At 36.4% G+C, this 25079-nt stretch overlaps 1 protein-coding gene across 3 annotated transcripts; it reads left to right on the forward strand.

Moving 5' to 3' along the window:
- The first annotated feature begins 16192 nt into the window (after positions 1-16192).
- LOC132173709 (DEAD-box ATP-dependent RNA helicase 27) lies at positions 16193-22974 on the forward strand. 3 transcript variants are annotated; one of them, XM_059585287.2, is made up of 13 exons: positions 16193-16289; positions 16519-16883; positions 17059-17244; positions 17661-17846; positions 18125-18208; positions 19053-19094; positions 19343-19411; positions 19765-20064; positions 20664-20702; positions 20828-20932; positions 21250-21318; positions 21405-21530; positions 22356-22974. In XM_059585287.2, exons 2-13 carry the CDS (start codon positions 16539-16541, stop codon positions 22536-22538), a joined length of 1734 nt encoding a protein of 577 aa, XP_059441270.2. In that variant the 5' UTR covers positions 16193-16289; positions 16519-16538; the 3' UTR covers positions 22539-22974. The 3 variants fall into 3 exon arrangements, with proteins under 3 accessions (XP_059441270.2, XP_059441271.2, XP_059441272.2); XM_059585288.2 differs by having other exon boundaries at positions 16195-16289; positions 16516-16883; XM_059585289.2 differs by having other exon boundaries at positions 16216-16315.
- The last annotated feature ends 2105 nt before the right edge of the window (positions 22975-25079 follow it).

Here is a 25079-nt window from a genome sequence, read left to right on the forward strand (position 1 = left end):
AAATCAAAAGCTACTTTTGTTTTAAAAAGTATCAAGGGAGTACATGTCGTAAACTTAAATACCGACTTACACCATCCGTTCAGGTTCCATCTATTTTTTTGATGGAGATCTACATCAACACGCTTAAAAGTGCAACACCTATCATGTGTGTGTATGTTACAAACATATATGAGGCGAAAAAAATAATATTTAGGGTAAGTAATTCTATTTAAGGGTAACTTCTCTTTATCTCCTAAAATGACGCGCCTTTTGCAAACACCCCTCTAATGTTTAAAACTTTTTACTTTGTTGTATCAAACTTTCGTTTCGCTCCAAATACCCTCATCCATTAGGATTTTCTGTTAAATCCTAACGGAGGGGTGTAAAATTCGTTAAATGCCCTTTTTTTTTTTTTTTTTTTAAATTCTAACCCGTAGGTTCACCGGTGAATCTAACCCGCCCGCCTTGTGACCCACGAATCATATTATTATTATATATTAAAAAAAAAAAAAAAGAGTGACCATCGCGGATCACTTGGTGACCCATGGCGGGTCGCCAAGTGACCCACCGGAGGGTCACTTGTGGGCCACTAGGGGTCACAAAGTGACCCAAAGGTGGGTCACTTGGTGATCCCAACGGAGGGTCATCACCGAGGGTCACTTGGTGACCCACCATGGGCCACCAAGTTAGTCGCCGTGGGTCACCGTGGTGACACACGATGGGTCACTTTTTTAAAAAAATATATATATTAATAATAATTTTTTATTTATAAATAAGGGTAAATTTGAATTTTTTTTTAATTTTAGGGGTATAAAGGTCTTTTTACCCCTTCTACCGTTTGATTTAACTTCAATCTTTAACGGAATAGGGGTAATTGGAAAAAATAAAAAGATCGATACACTAAAGTGAGGTTTTAAATATTTGAAGGGTGTTTGCAAAACGCGCGTCATTTCAGGGGGTAAAGTGAAGTTATCCCACCCCTTCTATTCATCACCCCATCGATCTCCCAAAATCTATGTGGCGTAGTCGTTCAACCAAAAAACTAATCTGAATGCATCAAATATTATGGGATAATATATATATCATTATATTTGGGGTCACTACAAAAATGCTGGGAATTTTTAACTAGGAGTTTTTGATGTGCTCCTTTTGACGTTTCTCAACGGTTAAAACAAGGGGTGTCAAAAATTTCAGAATTTTTACGTGTCTACAGTGCCACGTCAAAAAATTTTGACGTGTTGGAGAGAACACGTCAAAAATAATTTTTTTGACGTGGCAGTATCGCCTCGTCAAAAGTTTTTGACGTGGCAACACAGCCACGTCAAAAAATATTTTTGTAATCCTTTTTAACGTGTCACTCTGTTTGACACATCAATATATATATATATATATATATATATATATATATATATATATATATATATATATATAACCTGATGTGAGTATATTCAGCGTTAAAGCCTTCAGAATATGAACATCAGTTAAAGAAAGAGACATATTTGGAAAAACATCAAAGTGGACAAGACCACCAAACAATGATGACTGAATCATGCGAATAATGCTGGTTTTAAAATCAAGAAAACGAGCATCACGCAAACAAAGCAAAACAGAAGCATTAATACCGAGTCGAGTCAATGGCTTGACTGCAACTTGGACTGAACCAATATGCAAAAATCTGTATTTTTTAGCAAGAGCATCATTAACAAATCTCTTGTTGAACAAGGTAATAGTCTGATTATTACCTGAAACCGGAAAGGTTTGCTCAACAGTTTTGACAGAATATTGAATTTTAAAAGAAGACTGAAACCAAGTAGTGTTGTAGACATCCTTAGCGTCCAGCTTAGGATTTTTTTTTTTTAATTATTTTCAATTTTTGACGTGGCAAAACAGTCACGTCAAAAATTTTTGCAATCCTTTTTGACACGTCAAAATATATATATATATATTTAATTATTTTCACCCCACCATGTTTCTCCCCCAGCTCTCTCCCTCTTTTCTTTTCTCCATTTTCTCCCCCATGGCCCAGCTCTCCCCCAACTCTCTCCCCCTCTCTTCTTTTCTTCATTTTCTCTTCTTTTCTCCATTTTCGTTACTCTCCCCTAGCTCTCTCCCCCTCGCTTCTTTTCTTCATTTTCTCTTCATTTCTCCATTTTCGTTACTCCCCCCCCCCCCCCCCCCCCCAGCTCTCTCCCTCTCTTCTTATCTCCATTTTCTCACTCTCTCTTCTTTCCTCCATTTTCAAAAACCCAAACCCAAAAAATCTTCAAAAAATCAAAAACCAAATAAAAAAATCAACCTGAAAAATCAAATACCCAAACGTGAAACTCAACAAATGTTTAAAAACCCAAAAAATATTCTTATCTTCTTACATATCTTCTATTCTTCTTCTTCTCTTCTCCTTTTTTTTTTTTTTGGTAGATCTGCTTCTCCTCTTTTTTTTCTTTTTCTTCTTCTTCCTCTTCCTTTTGTGTTTTTTTTTCTTTCTCCTTTTTCTTCTTCCCTCTAGAGGGAGCTGGCCGGCTGCATCTGCTGCAGAGAGAAGAGACTAGGGAGATTGAGAGAGGAGAGAGTGAGAGCTGAGTCTGGAAATAAAAGAAAAAAGGACCAAAGAAAAGAATTATAAAGGGAAAAGAAGAGGGAAAGAAGATAGGGAAAAAGTTGGAAAAAGTTAAAAATTCCGCTCATTTTTTTTTTAGTGACCTGCCAACATTTAACACTTCAGAAATTTCTGACGTGCTAATTTTAGCACGTCAAAAAACAGTTTTTTTTTTTTTTTTCCCTATACTACTGCATGGAGAATAAAAATTTTTTTAAGCAGAAATAATTTCTGACGTGCTGATTTTAGCACGTCAGAAATTTCTGAAGTGCTGGTTTTAGCACGTCAGAAATTTCTGAAGTGCTGGACGTGCTACAACTTGCACGTCAAAAATAAACCAGAATTTTTTTTTTAAAAAAAGGATCTAAAATAATTTCTGACGTGCTGGTCTTGGCACGTCATAAATTTCTGACGTGCCAAAACCAACACGTCAAAAACTATTCAGATTTAAAAAAAAAAAAAAAGAAAAAAAAGATGACGAAGACGAAACCAAGGGAGCTAGCTAAGCTCTTTCTGGCATACTTGCCATTTTTTGTCTGATGGTTCGTGGCAACGAGGAGAAGTGCAATCTCTAGTTAGTACAAACCTTTGTGGTTACACAGGATTTACTGTGAAAAAAAAAAAAAAAATTTATTGAGCAGAAATAATTTCTGACGTGCTGGTTTTGGTACACATTATCCATACAATATACTTAAAACTAATTAGAGAATAAATAAATTAATATTCTAGATGTACAGATAATAAAATTCATTTTTTCGTGAGGGCTCAATAATCCACTCACTGAACATTGAATTTTGTGTTGGACGAGTTCATGTAGGGTTTACGGATCTTATAAAATAAATGTATTATGTATGTCCTATATATTTTGCAAAAATTAATATGGCTATCCCATTAATATTACTAGAATCATTTATGCATGATAATATCATATCATATCATACTAATGAAATGTTTGATTCATATTTATGTGATAATATTAATTCTACAATAGTATGATTATGATACTAGCTAATTGGCATGCATGTGATATATACGTATACACCAATTAATTTATACTAATATGATAAAATTAATTCACTACATTATTTTTTTAATACATATTTTTTATACCAATTAATACATAATTATAATTATAATTAATTGTAATTTTTGACGTGCCATTTTAACACGTCAAAACTTTTTGACAAGTCAAAAACTTTTAACGTGTCAAAAGAACACGTCAAATTTAAAAAAAATTTGACGTGTTAAAATCTAACAGGACAAAAATATTTTTTTTAATTAGACACGTCAAAATTTATTGACATGGCAAACATCAGTTACTGTTTGCCACGTCAATAAAGGGCAGGTTTTTTGTAGTGAGTAATAGTATATTTTCAATTTTTTTTTTTATTTTTTACAAGATGATTTGCATGGGATATTTATCATGTAAGCGTTTACTGCATCCTGTTAGAGGTTCTCTATAAAACCCTAGGTTTCTTTAATAACATCATCACACAATTTTTCATTCTAAATGTATATTTTGCAGTTTGTATGAAAATTCGAAGGCCAAGGTGGATATATACAATTACCCCTTAATTAGAAGCTTCATTCTGAGCCACGCAGACTTGTCTTCTTACAAAGGTTAACATGGCTCATTACTCAGTAGCCATGACTGTTTCATGATCAAATGAAAATTGTCCAAGATTAGAAAATAAATAAATGAAAATTGTTCATGCTAAGGAGCTGGACCTCTTTATGTCGCAACCGATGCTTCTGAGCCATGCATGCTAATGATCAACTTGTAAGACGACAATTCTGCCTTGCTTTAGAAGCTTCTACGTCCTTTTTTATTTTTTTATTTTATGGTGAAGAACCCATCTAAGGCAACGTCAGTTCGTGTAATGACCTTGTCGGATGAATTTCAGGTTGGTTCAAATCGTCCCATTCACACTGATCGGGTAAGACTCAGATTTTGTCGGCAAACGTGACTCCAAAAAATTGTTTACACAAGGACATAAACCCCTTTAAATAGAAAGAACTATCCTACTTAGAGTTGAGTTCCATGACTTAATTGGAAGGCAACTCCTACAATGACTCTATTATAAATGTGGAGATAACTCCTTCAAATCTTGATAATTACTGCACCGTAGTGCTAGATACCAAACTAAACACCAACAACCCAAACAAATTAAAAGACTCATGCATGCAATACACCCCTTCCACGTCATCTCATACCATCACTCTTTTAAATTTTAAAAAATCTTAATTTAGTATATCAAATATTAAGAGCCTGTTTGGGATTGCGTTTGAGGGTCCTAAAAGTGCTTTTAATACTCAAAAAGCCCATTTGAAGAAAACAGTACTCGTTTGGTAAAAAAATTAAAAGTACTTTTAAGAGCCTAAAAAGCCTAAAAATGGCCAAAACGCACTTTTGGCAAAAGCTTAAAAATGAAGTTTTTGCCTAAAAGCTCTTTTTGACTTAAAAGCTATATTTCTTAAACGCAATCCCAAACAAACTCTAAGAAGTTTGCAAGACACTTCTCCTATTAAGGTTGGAGTTAAATCAGATGGCAAATGAGATAAATGACTTTTATACTCCTCTAAAATTTATAAAATTACTTTAATTAAATCTTTAAAATAAAAAACAAAAAAATGTATTTTAAGAATTTTCAAAGCTTTCATTATGATCTAATAAAAACTCCTAACATATGGGTGACATTATAAACTTTTTAAAGTTAAATTACACTAAATTGAAAGTTTTTGAACTTCAAAAAATGATAGCAAAAACGATAAAACACTAATGGGCAATGGTTTTTTCCTCTATAGAGAAACATTCGAATGGACAGCTATGGTTTGAATTGATGGGAAGATAAATTAATTGATTGCCCATTAGTTTGAATTGAATTGATGGGCAGGGCTAGGGTTGTAAATAAACCAGTTCGTTCGACAACCTGCTCGGTTTAGCTCGACTCGAACTCGAACTCGATACTGTACAAACCCGCTCGTTACTGTATAGCCCAATTTCTTAAAACTTTATTTTACCAGTTGTGACAGATAATTCCTCACACCGAAAACTATCCCTCTTTAGCTCAAAGGCCATGAACAAAAACGAAAATACATAAACATAAACAAACAACTGTAAAACACCCCACTCCAAGAGGTGACATAGAAACTGGGATTGTGGAGGAGTGAATCTGATGGACTGAAGCTGTATCAGTGATGACGTTGCTAACATGCCGGCGCGTGGCCGGCAGAGTGATACATGAAGGCCGTGTTGAAGTTATTCCACAACGGTTGTAGAAGGGGCTAGTAGTAGTTTTTTAAGTATAAGGGAAAGTCTCACCTCTTGAACTAGCATTTGAGGTTAAGAGATGTCCAAGATTACCCAACACTGGTATCAGAGCCTAGGTTCAACCAACAAGTCTCAACCCAACTCGTATACAGAAGAAACGAGTTGTCTCTGCTTCGACTCAAAGGCTGATATATGAGGAGGAGCTTGTTGTGGTTATCCCACATCAGTTGTTGAAGTGGCTGGTGGTCAGTTTATAAGTGTGAGGAAAAACCTCACCTATTAAGCTAGTTTTTGGGGTTGAGAGAGACCTAAGACCACCCAGCAGTCTGGCTTTTGGAAGAAGGGTGGCTGGTGAGTACGGTGAGTGATAGCATGGATGAACGGAACTAATGGAGAAAACTAAATATGGTTTTGAAGAAAATAGATTTAAAAACCCAATCAGATATGATGAGATGGCAGTGGACGGGAAAGAGAAAAGAGAAAAAACAAGAAGTGGATTGAGGGTGAGGAAAGAAAATGGTAGTAGAGTGGAAGAGGAGAGGGAGGGAGCTCTAGCTCCCTCATCTCCTCAGCAGCAATAGGTTTGAACAATTTTTGTTGATTTTGTCTGTACGTGTGATTATTATCATGAGCTGTTAAATTTTGGTTGAATGTAATGTATAGTTAATTACTTAGGTAAACAGCCTGGCGGGGTAGATGAAAATTGTGTATCCTAGCTTTGTTCCTAGTAGGCACAAATCCACTGGAGTGGGAAACTTTATATGAATTAACATAAACCATCAAATATCAATCAAATCAAACATGAACGTATACTTTTTAACTCAAATGACATGGTGAGGATGTGATTCATGGCTTATACTTTCAAGATTTATGACTAAGGTCGTTTAGTTTAAAATATGGTCTTTGAATGGAATGCTGGATTTGTGATTGTATCTGTGTTGAACTAGTCAATTATGTTCTTTTTTCTACTTGCTTTGTTATGCATACATTTGTGAGGTTTGTGTGTCATGTTGAGAAAATATAAAGAAAAATAGTGATTAATATACTTAAATGGACCCAATCCCATTAACTTAAACTTTTAAGCTAAAAGTTGTGTCATAATTTGAATATTAATTTACTCTTATTTGACTTTTTTAGTGTGAATCTCCCCAACACAGAATCTGCAAATGTCCTTGCAATAGAAACTTTAATCCTAGTTTTGGTCGCAGGATACATAATTCATTAGAGAGGGGTACACTTTTTCACCATTTGCAGATACTTGTACGAATCCTTGTTTTGAAGAAATGCTATTCTATTCCTCCAAGAATAATTATTCATTATTTTAAAGAAATTAATAAATATTCCCAGTAATACTGCAAATGGGTCTATTCATGTTACCGGGCGTGACCTAAAAAGATATATTATTCCAACATAATTGAAATAAAAAGAAAAAAAAAAAAACTTTTTAAAACTAAAACTTATCCAAAGTGTACTATTTCCAGAGTTCCAAAGTCTATTTTTACTATTTATTTTACCATTAGTTAGTTCCATACTACATAGTGAAGCCCATGCAATTTATTTATTCCGAGATTTGGATTTTATTGTAAGAAGATAGATAGCTTATAACCTCAATCATAACTTTTTAGTATAATAAATATGTAACTTAATGTATTAAAAAAATGCATACGTAGAATTATTATATATTTTTTTTAAAAAAAGAAAGAGTAAATAATATTTTGTATTAATTGTGTTATCTCTTTAAGATAGTTGGAAAGTCAAAGAAAGGGTCCCCAAAATATGATTCTTTTACATGCTTATGAACAAAAAGGGAAAGTTGGAAAAGCTAAATGATTTATACAACCAATCACTACAAAAAAACCATTTTTTCCTGACATGAGTTTCCTGACGTGTTCTAGTGTCCGACACATCAGAAAATTTTTCTGACGGGTCGTTTCTGACGCGTGTCGAGTGTCAGAAACGTAGGTGTCAGGAAAAAAAATTTCCTGACGTGTGAGTAGGCAACACGTCAGAAAATTTCCTGACGTGTGAGTGGGTAACACGTCAGAAAATTAAAAAATTAAATAAAAATTAAATACTTTTTTTTTAAAATTTTTTTCTGGAATTTTTAATTATTAATTAATTAAATTATTATTATTTTTTTCTTTTGAATTCCTCTGCACGCACGGCAGCTCCCTCACGCTGCCGTACGTGCAGATCTGCACCACACCATGGTGAGAGCTGGAGAAAATTTTCTCCAGCTCTCATTTTTCTCTCTCTCTCTCTTCAAAAAATCAATCTGAAAAACCCAAAAAATCTTCAAAATCGATCTTCTCCTCTTCTTCTTCTTCTTCTTCGATTTTTAACTTCTCCAATTCCTTCTTGATCTCTCCTTCCTCTTTCGGGCGATTATCGTAGTTAAAGACGCAGAGGCCTTTGCACGTGGCAAAGCCATAATACAGCTTGTCGCCATGTTGGAGGCTGTCGGTGAAGGAAGAGAGGAAGCAAGTGGCGGCACAAAATGCGATGACGAATCCGACGAGGTACTTGTTGAAGATTTGGCATTTTCCGTTTCCGGTGAAAGATGGGATCAGAGCTTGAAACACAAGATTTGATCTCCTTTTTTTTTTTTTCTTTTTTTTTCTTCTTCTTCTCTTCTCCTTTTCTTTTTCTTCGATCTGCTGCATGCTTCTCAATTTTTCCCCTTCACCTTTTGTTTCTCTTCATCCTCCAGAGATGCCGTGCAGACTGCAGATCGAGAAGCAGCTGGGAAAAAAAAATGTGCTGCAGGGAGATTGAGACAGGAGAGAGAATGTGCTGGGAAAAAAAAATGAAGAGGTAAAAAATAATAAGTGGGAAAAAGTTGAGGGGGGAAATAAAAAGAGGGAAAGAAGTTCAAAATCCCGCCTAAAGGGGGCCAATCGAGGTAATTTCCTGACGTGCCAGGTGTCGCACGTCAGAAATTTTCTGACGTGCGACACCTGGCACGTCAGGAAATAAATATAAAAAAAAATATATATATATATATATATATATATATATATATATATATATTAGTTTATATTTATAAATATACATATCTGATTATATATATATACATATATATAGCATTCTGACAGGCTCCCCGACAACCTAGAGGAGAAGGAAAACGTGCTTTCTTCACGAAACTCAACAGCTTTGTGAACGGAAAGGAAAATTTTACGGTGCTATTTGTGATTTGTGCGGACATTGTTTGCTGACGGTAGGGATGGCAGACGAACTTGAGGCTCTTTGGGGAAGGTTTTCATTGACGGAAGAAGAGAGGGATGGACTAGCTGTGGTAGACGAAGATGTGGCAGAGATCTCGGAAAAAGGGAACAATTGCCTGGTAGGCAAACTTATCTCCGATAGGTTTGTGAGCAAGAATCTTATAAGGGCAAAACTGATTAGATGGTGGAGGCCTACGGGGTCATTGGAGTTTAAAGTCTTGGGAGAAAACATGTTTCTCATAGATTTTGAACAACAGTGGGATAAAATTCGAGTCATGGAGGGTCGACCATGGATTTTTGAGGGCCAACTATTCTCAGTGGCTGAATATGATGGAGTCACGCCTCCAAGCGAAATGAATTTTGACACGGCATCATTTTGGGTTCGGATGTTTAAACTGCCGCTCTCGTGTATGGGAAGGGAAATGGGCTACAAACTGGGTGCAATCATTGGGGAAGTAGAAGATGTCGATACAGATGAGAATGGAATTGGTTGGGGAGAATTTTTACGAGTCAAGGTCCAAGTTAATGTGCTTAAACCACTGCCAAGAGGCCGGATCCTTAAGTTGAAAAACAAAACATTATGGATTCCTTTTCAATACGAAAAAATCCCAAAATTTTGTTTTCAATGTGGGGTCATTCGGCATGGCACTGGGGGGTGTGTGAATGAAGAAATACGTTGGAAACATGGCAAGGGGAGGGAGAATGAATATGGACCATGGATGCGAGTTGGTTCTCCGAAAAGAAGGCAAAATTCAAGAAGGGGATGGTATGGGGATGATGAAAATCCCCATGAAGAAGATTTCTTCCATAGCTCGGCGTCGGAAACGAGGTCTGAAAACGTCCGGCCGGCGAGGAGTACAAATTCGGACAGTAACGGTCACCAAACAAGGAAAGATCCGATGATTGACAAAGATGGAATTTCCATAAATTCCAAAAAAGAAACTGCTGCTGCTACGGGTGGATTTCCTTGTGGGGAATATGACACATTGATGGAAGAGAGGTCTAAGGTGGAAAGTGGAGGTGATCAAGGAGAATTAATGGGGCGTTTTAAAATCTCCAAAAATGGAAAGAAGGTGGGAATGGAAGGGAATAATGGTGGAGAGTGGAATCAGCTTGGGGCGCAAAACATGCAAGAATTGAGGGAACTGCAGCAAACTCACGATAACCATGGTTTTAATAACCATGATGCCACGTCAGAAGAGGAAAGGGCTGCTAGCCCATTAACAAGGGAGATCCTTGGGCCAAACGAATTAAAGGTCCAGGAAGTTATGCTATCTGGGTCTATTCGCAAATGGAAAAAGAAGGCACGTGAGGTGAAGAGGGGCGTAGCCGAGGGTGAGGTGGAGAAGGTGGTTTTGGGAAAGAGGAGTGCAGGAGAGTCTGGGGAAACAGAAAATAAGAAAAAAGAAGAGAAAAAAGGGAAGAAGGCAGATGAGAAAGAACGGGTCCATGGGGCTCATTTGGCGGTGGCTGGGGACCAGCCCCGCCAAGCACCATGAGTCTATTAAGTTGGAACTGCCGGGGGCTTGGGAACCCCCGGACAGTTCGTGACCTTTGCCGCTTGGTAAGGGAGAAGAAACCCAGTTTGGTTTTCCTCATAGAAACCAAACTTAAAGCTCCTAGGGTGGAAAGGCTAAAGTATCAACTTGGTTTTGGGAGTGTTTTTGTGGTAGACAGTGTGGGAAAAAGCGGGGGATTGGCGTTGTTTTGGAGTAACAATGATGTGGTGGAAATACAAAATTATAGCCGGAGGCATATTCATGCTACGGTAAGGGTGAATGGAGGTGCACAACCGTGGACATTAACCGGCTTCTATGGCAACCCGGAAGTGGCAAACCGAATAGAATCATGGAATCTCCTCATGCATCTTCATTCTTTGTCTCTTAATGCATGGATGTGTGTGGGGGATTTCAATGAAATACTAGCAGATTCTGAGAAGTTTGGAGCAAAGAAACGGCCGAGGAGACAAATACGGGATTTTCAGGAAACCTTGGAGAAGTGCCAGCTTCATGACATGGGATTCGTGGGCCCTAAATATACATGGAGCAATAAGAGGGAGGATGGCAATTTAATTATGGAACGTTTAGACAGAGCCATGGCGAACCAAGCTTGGATGAATTTGCACCAGGAGTACAGAGTAGAGATTTTGGCAAATAGAAGCTCAGATCATGCACCCGTGCATGTACAGCTAAAAGGCCCACTTTGTGGCCTAGGAAGGAGAAAAAAACGCTTCTTTTATGAAGCTGGGTGGGGACAGCAGATACCCCACAAACAGGTAATTAAAAAGGTATGGAAGGAAAAAATATTGGTGGCTAGCCCATGGCATTCCTTGAAGGCAAAGTTTGAGAAATGCAAAAAGGAGATTACGAGGTGGCAGATTAAAGAAAAAGGGCTGGATGCAAAAATAATTGAGCAGAAGACGGAACAATTGAAGATTTTGCAGATGGAAGAGGCACAACCGGATGGGGAAAAAATAAATATCTTGCAGCAGGAGGTGAATGATTTAATTGAGAAGGAGGACATGCATTGGCGACAAAGAGCAAAGGAACATTGGCTCAAGAATGGGGACAAAAATACAAAATTTTTTCATGCTAGTGTACAACAGCGGCGTCGAATGAATCAGATTTTATGTATTGAAAATGAGGAGGGAGAGTTATGTTCATCGCCTGAAGAAATTACAAGTGCCTTTACTAATTACTTCCAGAAAATTTTTTCAACATCACATCCGGGTGGCATAAGGGAGTGTCTTGATGGCCTGGAAAGCAGAATTACTCCTACCATGAATGAACAATTGATGAGGGAGGTTACCATGGAGGAAATAAACAATGCTATTACAAATATGGGAGCTCAGAAAGCACCAGGGCCAGACGGATTGCTTGCGTGTTTTTACCACGACAACTGGACCACTATTGGAGATGAGGTATGTTCTGTCATCAAAAAATTTTTTAGTTCTGGGTGTCTAAATGATGATGTAAATTTGACCCATATTGCATTAATACCAAAAAAAAATAACCCATCCAAGGTCTCAGAATTTCGGCCAATCAGTTTATGTAATGTGTTATATAAAATTATTTCCAAGACTTTGGCAAATAGGTTGAAGATGATTTTACCTGACATTATATCCCCCAACCAAAGCGCGTTTATTCCAGGGAGGCTCATTACGGATAACGTGTTGGCGGCCTATGAAACCATGCATTCTATGCATTCCAGAATGTGGGGCAAAGTGGGATACATGGCTCTCAAATTAGATATGAGCAAGGCTTACGACCGTGTGGAGTGGGAATTTTTGGAGAGGGTCATGGAAAAAATGGGGTTTGGCGAGCAATGGATAAACTGGGTCATGAAGTGCATTTCTTCGGTTCGGTATTCTATTATTATTAATGGGAGCCCCGAAGGTAGTATTAAACCATCGAGAGGCATTCGGCAAGGAGACCCCCTGTCTCCATATTTATTTATTTTATGTGCTGAGGCATTGAGCTCCAAACTAAGGCATGCCGAAATTTCTGGGAGCCTCCGAGGTGTTCCAACCTCGCCCAAGGGTCCACGACTAAATCATTTGTTCTTTGCGGACGACAGCCTGTTGTTTTGCAAGGCCACGGCACAAGATTGGCAGCGATTGACAGTCATTTTAGAAGGATATGAACAAGCGTCGGGACAACGGCTAAACAGAGAAAAAACATCCATTTTCTTTAGCCGTAATACCCGGCCAGAAGTGAAGGCTCTTATTCTTCGGTTGTCGGGGGTTCCTACTACACAGAGATACGATAAGTATTTGGGGCTTCCAGCTTTAGTGGGGAAGTCTCGAATTCGTGAATTTCAGAACCTTACAGAAAGGGTAAGAAAGAAGGTATCGGATTGGAAGCCCAAATTACTATCACAAGCAGGGAAAGAGGTATTGTTAAAAGCTGTGGTCCAAGCCATCCCCACATATAGTATGAGCATTTTCTTGCTCCCAAAAACTCTGTGCAAAGAGATTAATGTTATTATGCAAAAATTCTGGTGGGGGCATAAGGAGAAGGAGAAAAAAATACACTGGATGAGCTGGGAGAAGATGGGGCGTGCAAAATCTCAAGGAGGGTTGGGCTTCCGAGACCTCCATGCGTTTAATAAAGCACTTCTAGCCAAACAATGTTGGCGATTGGTTAATCAACCGGATAGTTTGGCCTCACAAATTATTAAGGCTAAATATTTTCCAAGGGGCTCATTACGGGAGGCAAAAGTGGGGAGTCGTCCGTCATTGGCATGGAGGAGCATTCTTTCGGCAAAAGAATTATTTTTTGCGGGGTTGATTTGGCGGATTGGGGATGGTAGGTCCGTGTCAATTTTGGGGGATAAATGGATCCCAAGGCCATCATCCTACTCCATACAATCTCCATGTCGGATTCTATCAAGGGATGCGAAGGTGTGTGAATTGCTTGAACCAACTTCTTCACAATGGAATCTCTCTCTCATTCGAGAAATTTTCTGGGAAGAAGAAGCGGTTTTAATCAGTGGACTCCCTGTGAGTAGATATCAAAAACAAGATCGGATGATTTGGAAGCATACGAGTTCTGGTGAATTTTCGGTAAGAAGTGCTTACTACTTGGAGCTGGATCTAAAAGCTGAATCTAGTGGTGGTGGTAGCAAACAATCGGCTAAAAATGCAATCTGGAAAACCATATGGGAGATGCGGGTGCCAAATGCGACGAAGGTGTTCATATGGAGAGCATGCAATAATATTCTCCCAACAAAAGAGAATTTAAAGCACCGAGGTGTTCTGGAAGAGCCAAATTGCATTTTATGTACCACTGAAGTCGAAACAGTAGGCCATGCGTTATGGCATTGCCCAGCCGCTAGAGATGTGTGGTGTATCAGTGAAAGGGTGCTCCAAAAAAGTGTCTGCCATGCTGAAGATTTTTTTGACATTTTTGAATTTATGTCTAACAGATGCAATTCTGAGGAGCTAGCGATTTTTGCCACTACGGCGCGCGGGATCTGGAAAAGAAGAAATGAAATCACTCATGGAGGTAGTTTCCAACATCCTTGTGCACTAATAAAGGCGGTTGTGTCACAGTGGAATTTATGGGTAAAAATCACGGAGAAAGACGAGGATATGGGTGCTGACCGAAATCTTGCAGCTGAGTCATATATCTGTTGGAAAGCGCCAGACTCCAATACGTTTAAGACAAACTGGGACGTGGCTGTGAAAGCTGGTTCTAAGAGGCTGGGCGTGGGGATTATTGTCAGGGACTACATGGGGCAAGTTTGTGCAGCTTCATGTCAATATATTGAGGGTTGTCCAGATTCCACTGTTGGGGAGGCTATATGAGCCCGCTGTGCTTTGGAATTCTGTCGTGATTTGGGTCTACAGAATATTTGTCTGGAAGGAGATTCAAAAGCGGTTGTACAAGCAATAAACAGAGGATCACCATGGTGTTCTTTTGGCCAAATCATAGAAGATATCCATACTATTCTGCTGGACTTCAGAAATTGGAAAGTGGACCATGTAAGAAGGGAAGCTAATGGAGCAGCTCACGGTTTGGCAAAAGTTGCTGGGAATGGTGGTATTTCTAAAATTTGGATGGAAGAGATCCCAGAAGTTATTCATGATGTAGTTATTTTAGAGCAATCTGCTCTTGGTGTTTAGAGTCCTATGCTCATTGATGTTTTTAGAGCTTGGCTCTAGATGTTTTTGTCACCTCAGTTTATTTGAATAAGATTATTCTTCATTCAAAAAAAAAATATATATATATATAGCATTCTGACGTGGTGGTCTGCCACGTCAGAAATTTTCTGACGTGGCAAATTTTGCAACGTCAGAAATTATATCATTTTTAAATTTTTCAAATTTGTAATATTTTTCTGACGCTCCAACATTTAAAACGTCAGAATTTTCTGACGTGTCTGTTCAGACACGTCAGAAAATTCTGACGTGTTACTATTCACACGTCAGGAAAAAATTTTCTGACGTTTTATATATAACACGACAGAAAATTGCTGAGGTGGCAAAAAAATTACACTGTAGCACACGTCAGAAAACCCCCTTTTTTTTGTAGTGAATGTTATAAACTTAGAAAGGTCTTGCGTTTTGTGAAAAATTCTAGAAAGATTTAATAATAATTAAATTTCATCACTAAATAATAAAAGGGGCCACACAACAATAACCACATTTTTATTTAAATTAGTCGATAAAATAATTTAAGAATTGATGATTCCTTCAATAGATTAGCTATGTAACTAGACTTCTATTATTTTGGAAAAACGTTCTTCTCAATTTCAAATAAAATAGGGATGATCCATTTAATAGATTTTACTAATTTGATGGTATATATATTGCAATACTATTAACATTTTAAATAACATGACACTATATAAACCTTTAGATAAAACATAAATTTTTACTTAAAATGAAGAGAATACGATTGTATCTTTTACGGTTGAGGCATATAACATAATTTATATAAGGGTATAAAAAAAAAAAAAAAAAAAGACAAAAAAAGAGATAGATTTTATAACAATTGTTGATGGTTGGTGAGCACCAAGATGTGATAACCTACAAGATAGAGAAATAATGTGAGCCAGCGAGGATTCAATGCTTAAGTCAATGATGCGTTTGTAGAGAGAAGAAGACGTAATGACTGTTAAGCAAACAATTTATGGATTTTTTAATTTTGACAAATTGACTCAGTGACTTATTATATATTTATCCTTAATTTTTAATTTTTTATTTTCTCAAGCCAAACGACATCGTTTTGGGGGTTTTTTTAAACTGATTTTTTTTTTAAATGGATATTTTAGTAACTTAACATCAAAAAACGTCATATTGCATTTTTCATTCAATTTGATGGTGCTAAATAATAGAGTGGCCAATTAGACATTTTTTTTGGAACTTTATGGGCTACTTTATTATATTTTGAACATTGAAGAACTAACTTGCAACTGGCTATTAGTTTAGAGGGTTATTTTATATTTTTTCTCTTTCATTTTTACTAATTTTTGGCATAAAGAAGGAAGAGGGGTGCTCGAGCCATTTAAAAAAAAAAAAAAAAAAAAAATTATAATATATATTTTTAAAATTTTTATTAAGGGTATTTTTGTCATTGACAAACAAAAAACCATCTACAACTCTCTTAAACCCTAGCATATGAGACGTTGAGAGAGATAGAAGCCTTTCCCTTCTTCGCCAGCAACAAGCGCTCGTTCACCATTTATTGCACAGTGCATATCCTCTGCCACAGTTGTAAGCTCACTCTTAATTTTTGTTTGGTTCTTTTCTCCTTTTCTTAGTTCGACTATATTTGTATTCTTTTGGTTTGTTGCTTGGAAAGTAGAGGAAAAAGATAGGAAAAGAGAAATTGATGCATGGCTACAAATCCTATTGAAATATATTAATGGGCAAAATCATGAGTGGTTAGGTTAGGGTTTAATAGCTGCGGACTAAAACCTAGAAACCATCTTCTTCTAAGCAGGAAACCCAGAATCAGCCGCCATGGGTGAACAGGGAGAGCAAAACCACACCTCGCTAGAGGACGAAAAGAAGAGGAAGCGCAAGAGAAATAGGCATCAGAAGAAAGCAACTGCCGCAGAGCAAGCGGATCCTCAGAAGCAAGAAGAAGAAGAAGAAGAAGCAGTTGAAGAAGGTAAGGAGGAGGAGGGAGAGCGAGAGGATGGTGGTGGTCGTGGTGACGAATTGAAGAAAGCGGAGGAGAAGAAGAAAGTGAAGAGTGGTGGTGGAGGGTCTGGAATTATGACCACGGAGTCCTTTGGATCTTTGGGATTATCTGAACCCACTTTCAATGCTATTAAGGATATAGGATTTCAGCATATGACTCAGGTATATTCTTGTTTTCTCTAAGGTTATATTTTTTAAACTTTTGTTCCTTTTTAGGTTTATTTTGATTTTTTTACTTGTTTGATAATTTCAATTTGATTTCATGAGTATAGAGGTTTGGGTTCCCCAAAATTAGTTGAAGATGCTTGATGAATTTCATCTCTATTTAAAAATGCAGATTCAAACCAGGGCAATCCCACCACTTTTGCTTGGCAAAGATGTTCTTGGAGCTGCGAGGACAGGTTCTGGGAAAACTCTTGCTTTTCTAATACCAGCTGTGGAATTGTTATATCACATCCGTTTTACTCCTCGTAATGGAATGGGAGTGGTCGTAATTTGCCCAACTAGGGAGCTTGCAATACAGGTAAAAGTACTAGGTCACTGCTGATAGTTACATGGATTTTCTCTTGATTAATATGCAATCTTACTTTCTCAGCTAAGACGCCCATACTTCATTTTCTAAGTGAATTTAATCATTTAATTTTATTCTACATATATGTGTGGGGAAGCAAATGGAAATTTGGATCTAAAAAGAACTCGGTTCTTAAACAGTTTGCATGTGATACTAATGAAAATTTGGAGCCACATTTGTTTTTTTTTTGGCATCTCTTACTGACCACTACGTTTGACATTATATTTGATGTGCAAAATGCAAATAAAGATTAGAAAACAGCCATGGAATTCACGCTTATCTATGTTGTTGCCTTCTACTAGTCTTCTAAATTTCATTTTCATTCTTTGCTGGGTGATGCTGACTAATTCACCATTCAAATAATTTAGACCCATGCTGTTGCAAAAGACGTTCTCAAGTACCACTCTCAGACTCTTGGTTTGGTTATTGGTGGTTCAGCTAGAAGAGGAGAAGCAGAGCGTCTTGTGAAAGGAGTGAATTTATTAGTAGCAACCCCTGGTCGACTTCTTGACCATCTGCAAAATACCAAGGGGTTCATTTATAAAAATTTGAAGGTAATTTACACAAACAATTCTGAACACTATATTTCTTTTTCAGTATTATTGGGAGAACTAATTATGTTGTATATTGTTGGTTCTAGATCTTCTGTTTTCCTTCCAACTATTTTTTTTAGGTATTCATGTCATTTATGCGATGCTGATTGTAGTCTTCATTAAGGAGCCTGAATTTTTGACATTATTTTTTCTGACGCTAAAGCTAGTTATTCAATGCATACTAAGCTATATATGTGTTTCTTATGTATGTTCTTTTCTTGCTAAACTCAAACTTGCAGTGCCTAATAATCGATGAAGCTGACCGGATACTAGAAGCAAACTTTGAGGAAGAAATGAAGCAGATTCTTAAGCTTCTACCACAGGTAAACTAAATGGTAATCATATTTGTTTTTGGTCATAGATAGAAGTAAACAGGGTATGAAAGTTTAGTTTTGCGTCGAGTTTTACCTAGATCTAGCACCAAGGCCAGGCTGCATTTGTTTCTCAGATAGAAAAATGGAAAGGAAATGATAATGACGAAAAAATTACTTTTTCTGCTAGCACATTTTCCAATTTAGATTATTTTTCTTTCTTCTTTCCAAAATCCTAGTGGAGGGAAAGTGACATTATATATAAATGTATTCTGAAAGAAGGTTGCATTAATTGGATGAGCAGACATGGTCTTTAGAGGAATGTTAGCTGTTGTGCCAAAGTTGATCAAATGCCCTAATCATTACTGGCGTTGGTGCATTAACCAGGTTGTTGAACCTGTGTCTTGGTTACATAAGATGAGGATTTTTTTTGGATGAATATATAAGATGAGAACTTAGCTTCTTCATAATAGCTGCATATGATTGAAGAACTGTCTCAACTAGTGGTTTCAAACATACTCTGCCCATTATAGATTCCATCGCTTCAATTGAATCGTTGGCTGTGTATGGTGGGTCAGATTCTACGATATTTCTGCTAAGTTACTTATTAAAAAAAAAAATGCTGCTAAGTACATAGCATTGTCTAGTAGTCAATCTCTACATGTATTGTGGAATTTATTTTCCTGGTACTTTCACCAGCAAAATCTCTGGCTCTGGTTTGCAATGTATTGATTAGATATGGAAATATACTCCTTTCAATTAGTTCTTTCTGATAGTAATTTAAATTGCATATTCTATTGTGGGCGGTAGTATCTAGGGTTCATTAACTGATTGTGAGTTGCTACTCAATGTGCAGAATAGGCAAACGGCTTTATTTTCAGCCACCCAAACTCAGAAGGTTAGTGCATCGTATACAAACTTTTTGATAAGTTTGTATCGTATACAAACTTGATACTAGTTAATCTTTTTTCCTTTCCGCTTTTCCATATTACAAAAAATTTAAGCTGTTTATCATTGTTACAATTCAAATTTCCTTTTGTGTAGAAAATTCAGCATTAACATAATTCACTCTTCTTTTATTTGTGTTTATCTATCAATAGTTTGATTTTGACTGGGATTCTAATGGTTTTTCCCTTAAATTTGTAGGTTGAGGATCTTGCGCGCTTATCGTTGAAAAATGCTATCTATATTGATGTGGATGATGGAAGAAATAAGGTAGAAATGTAGAATAAGTTTAGTATATATAACTGTATTGAGCTACATTACGTACATAAATAGCTATTGTGACAGAGAGATCTCTTCTATCAAATAGGAAAGTGGTGTACAAGGGAAGAATAATTGCTATTGACAACATTACTGCTGCCATATCTTTTAAAAACCTTTTAACTGTAATTTCTTTTTTTAAAGAGTGAGACCCTCTTAATATGGAGATGGAGATGCACTTAGTGCACCCAAGTCCACCATGTTCTGCTGTACAATAGATTTCATATATATATGCTCTAAATTACGTTATGTTGCTTGCTTTTCGACCTCACATTTAAAATCTGACAAGGTTCTGGGTGTTATAGGTCACTAATGAAGGGCTGCAGCAAGGCTATTGTGTTGTCCCCAGTGCCAAGAGATTTATTCTTCTATATTCCTTCTTGAAGAGGAACCTGTCAAAGAAAGTGATGGTCTTCTTCTCTTCATGTAACTCAGTCAAATTCCACTCTGAACTGCTGAGATATATTCAGTTGGATTGCCTTGATATCCATGGACAGCAAAAGCAGCTGAAAAGGACAACTACGTTTTTTAACTTCTGCAAAGCAGAGAAGGGAATCTTGCTATGTACCGATGTTGCTGCTCGTGGGCTTGATATTCCTGACGTGGTATATTTCTTTTGTTTACCAAGTGACTTTGAAATTATTGATGGCAGTGCTTTTTTATTTTCAATTATTTGCTGTTATTTGTCGCTTTCTCCTACTGTTATTGTTATTATAATTCATGAAAAATTTATATTGGCCATATATAAAACTGAAAAACGCACACACACATATACATAATGTGTGAGCATGACCAGAAAACCAGAATTATTATCTTATATAATTTAATAGGTATACTCTACATTTCGTATTGCAATCCTTTTTTTTTTTGGAGTTTAATTTTGTGTATGTATCTCCTGCCACCACATATGTAAACTAAAGTGGGCATGTTCAATGCACTTCACTGGACAATTACCAACCTATGGGTGATGGGGAGAGAGTAGGGGTTGCTTTCTGCTACATATATGCATAAGCTTTTCTGGAAGTAGAAAATGGTCTTGCTTTAAAATCTTGGATTTGGTTTGGTTGAATGGGCCATTAGAACTGTCACTCTGTTGATACGGGCATGGTATCATTTTCTTAAAATTTTGTAACTTGTATAGTTAAGCCTAATGAATACTTATGGGATCTTCTTCTCTTTTGTTTTTTTTTTTCTTCTTCTGTAGGACTGGATTGTGCAGTATGATCCTCCGGATGAACCCAAGGTGATTACCCCCCCCCCCCCCCCCCCCCCCCCCCCCCAAATCTGACATATTTAAGATAATTGTTGTTTTGCATTCTATTCATCTATGTTGAGTGTAATGTTTGTTGGTTGGGGTTACGCTTTCAGGAATACATTCATAGGGTTGGTCGAACAGCTCGTGGGGAAGGTGCAAAAGGAAATGCTCTGCTTTTCCTGATTCCTGAAGAGTTGCAATTTATTCGCTATCTGAAGGTCTAGTTTATTCACTGTATAAGAAAATGACAAATATCCAGCAAAACAAACTATAGAGGCCATTGATCCCTATGATAAATTGGACAACAACTTCTTTAATTGGACATTAATAAGCCAGTTTCCTGTCCCTGTATAGTCTAGAGCGTTATGTTAAAATAACTACATTGCTCTGTGGAGAAATGTCATTAAATAAAGACAGCAGGGATCATCAAATTGGTGGCTATAGGTTTTTTTTTTTTTTTTTTTCTCGATAATAAATTGTTGCAATAGTAGTTGCTTCTTCTGCATTCAAATTAAGATGTCGTATCCACTTTCAGGCAGCAAAAGTCCCTGTTAAAGAGTATGAATTTGATCAAAAGAAGATGGCTAATGTGCAGTCTCACCTGGTACTTTCCTGCTTCTACATTATATTATCAATATCTTTTCCATATTAAACTGCAGGATTTAAATTGGACTATTTTGATAATTGCAGGAAAATTTGGTAGCCAATAACTATTACTTGAACAAGTCGGCTAAAGAAGCATACAGATCCTACATATTAGCATATAACTCTCACTCTATGAAAGAAATTTTTGACGTTCACCGCCTTGATTTGCAGGTACAAACCCTTTTTTCCTTGGTGAAAGTCATTTTCCATCTTTTCAAATATCCTTGCAGACATGCAGTAGGTTTTTTTTTTTAAAAAATTTTTCTTAATATAAGCGGTGGAATGGCTTGATTCCAAAAGCAGTCATATATGTATAATGTAGTGACGACAATAATTTTAGCGGTGATGGGAAGGAAGTCCCAAGTTTTAAGGGCCTTTCTTGAATTTAGGTGCTGTGGGCAATTTTTTTTTATTCGAAATAACTAGCACCTAGCTGATTCAATTGGTGAGTTTGGGTAGTTCATATCTAGTTCTTATTCTGGGAAAATGCTCCTCTCAATTTAGGTTCAGTTTGAGTGGTGCTCTCTTGGAAATACATGTTCACTTGTTCCTTAATAGATGATCAAGAGTACTTGGTGAAAAGATGTCATATTTTATTAATTTCTTGATGCTTCCTTTTACAGCATGTTCATATCCATTTGATCCTAATGGAGGTTTACTGAGCCCTGAATAGAAAAATGCATCAAAACAGATGAATGAGAAAATATCTTATTGTTGAAATAAATAAATAATGACCCTACATCAACAACACTGGTCAATACCTCATCCAAGGGTTACAATAACATCTCATGAAATCTTCTTTTTTTTTTTTGGTTTTGTTTGTGTTTTGTACCTATATATATAGTTCTGGCTTGAGGTGTACCCTGTGAATTGAATTTCAGCAAACTTGACATAAGTTAAATGACCCTGAATTTATTTGCCAAATTGATGGATTTCATTAGGTTGTGGTATAATATGTAATATCCCATATAATGCTTGTATTTTGGATTTGGATAGGCTGTTGCCAGTTCTTTCTGTTTTTCGAACCCACCAAAGGTGAGTGTGAACATAGATAGTGGCGCCTCAAAGTTCAGAAGGAAAATCCGGAAAGTTGATGGAAAGCGACACGGTTTCAGTGAGAGCAGCCCTTACGGAAGGCAGGGAGGTGGAGATTCTAAGCGACAATCTGTGAGGCATTAGCAGAGTGGGCTCTCTTCCAGTGTGGAGCAAGTGAAGTGCCCCATAGGCTATAAATTCTGTGAGCAGCAGCAATTGAACTGAACATTCCAAATGCATCCTGCAGGATTTCGACCTATTCAGCCATTGAAACAGAAGGATGCAAAAAATTCAGTGAGGGAAGTAGGTTTTGGCTTGTGGGTTTTAGCGGTTCACCATTTTACTGGTGGTAGTGATATCTTATATCATTGACGCTCGCTACAACTACAAGGAGCTCAAAGTAGCTAAAAACATGTTGAGAAATATATTCAATTTTGATGTGTGACCTGATTGATTCAGCAGGTCTAATATTTATGTTTTTTAGTATTAGCGAGCTATTGACATTTAAAGGCATCCATATGGATACCGATATAATTATTCAAACATAGACTATATTCCAGCAGTTGCATCTTTGATCTTTGGGACTAGAATTGACATTTAAAGAACTTGCCTTGGAGGGGTTTTTCGTCATTGAAAAGAAAAAGGTTAATGCTTTTTAGTGGTGATCTAATATTAAAGTTGGTGCATGTAACAGTGCACATAATTTCACATTATTAAAAATATTTAAAAGATGTGATAACATATTAACATTGGCATCTTGAAAGACTACACAACCTCTTTTTTTTTTTTTTTTTTTTTGACATGTTCGTACAAGAGGGGGAGGGAGATTTGAACTACTAACTTGTGTTTCATAAGGTGTGGTTCCTAATTATTGAGTTACCCCTTGGGGACTACTTAACTAGGCACTTGTTCTGACAACAATTAATGGGTAAATGAGTTAAATATCAAACTTTTGAACCTACATATTGGTAGGTTTTCCCAATATATATATATATATATATATATATATATATAATTCCTTGAACTTTGACAGGTTTTGAAAGTATTCCCAAAGTTTAAAAACTTTCAATTAAAGGTATCAAGCTTTCAATTTCTTTCAATTATCTTATTCCGTTACAAAATTTCGTTAAGTCTTGTCAACATTTCCTAAATACCAATTCAATACCCTTAAATTGAGGGCTTTAAAACTTTTGGAAGCAATGTTAAAACAAGTGCAAGCTTTTTTTTTTTTTTTTTTTTTTTTTTTTTTTTTTTAAGTTTCCCATATATATAGTAACGGATTTTTTAAAGCAAAGATGGGGCTGCCATCATTAACTGATTACTATGTCGATAATTTTGTTAAAAAAGGAGAATGAAAGCGGAATGATGGTAAATAATGAATATCAGTAATTAAAAAGGGACTAATTCACGAATGTCGGGTCATATGTGACGATAGTCTGGTGGCGGCCTCCAGAAAACTACTCTTAATTAAGAATAAGTATGTAATGAGGTAATAAAGTAAAAAAGGTTAGACAAACTGTTCTAGTCATTTGTGTAATTCCATTTTCTTAATCTTTGGCAGAAAGAAGGAAAAATTAGTTGTTTGGTGTAATTTCATGTTCCAGCGTCTTTTCAGGTTTATTTTTACTTGTTTTGTAATTTCAATTTGATTTCATGCGTATAAAGGTTTGGGTTCCAAAATTAGTTGAAGATGCTTGATGGATTTCATCTCTATTTAAAAATACATAGGCTTTAGGGTATGAAGGGTAATGTATATATAGTATTTCAATTTTTTTTATTTATTTATTTTTTCATTTTTTACAGGGTGATTTGCAAGGAATATTTATCATCTAAGCGTTTATAAATATATATTTCATTGTAAATAATATCATCACTCAATTTTTCATTATAAATATATATTTTCAGTTTGTATGAAAATTCGGAGGCCAAGGCGGATATATACAATTACCCCTTAATTAGAAGCTTCTGAGCCACGCAGAATTGTCTTCTTACAAAGGTTAACATGGCTCAGTAGCCATGACTGTTTCTGACTAAATGAAAATTGTCCATTATTAAGGAGCTGGACCCCTTTAAGCATCGATGCTTCTAAGCCATGCTAATCAACTTGTAAGGCGACAATTCTGCCTTGCTCTTGAAGCTTCTACGTGCTTTTTTATTTTTTATTTTATAATGAAGAACACCCACGGTCCCACCCATCTAAGGTAACTTCACTTCATGTAATGACTTTGTCTGATAAATTTTGGGTTCGTTCAAAGTGTTCTCTTCACACGGATCGAGTAAAGGCCCATTTGGAATTCTGATTTCAATAAGTGTGATTTTAAGAAATGCGTTTTTAAAATTAGTACTTTTTAAAATTGTAAAGGTGTTTTGTAAAATATGTTAAAAAATACTTTTTTTTATCAATTATTTATTATGCGAAATCATAATTTTGATTTAAATTCGCGCATTTTTAAATAAGCATGCATCATTTAGCCTCTTTATAAAAATTGCAGATTTTTTTTTTTATTTTTTTTTTTATTTTTATATTTTAGATTAAGTATTTTTTAAAAATATAAATTATTCTTACGAAATCAAATCCTAAGTCGGTACCCTAAGACTCAAGTCTCACAAGCAAGCATGACTACAAATTAAAATTTGTTTCAACAAGGACAGAAACCTTAAACCGGATGAAGATGTCACCTGGCC

The sequence above is a fragment of the Corylus avellana genome, chromosome 3 (genome assembly GCF_965113065.1).
Source record: "Corylus avellana chromosome 3, dhCorAvel1.hap1.2, whole genome shotgun sequence".
Lineage (NCBI taxonomy): Eukaryota > Viridiplantae > Streptophyta > Magnoliopsida > Fagales > Betulaceae > Corylus > Corylus avellana.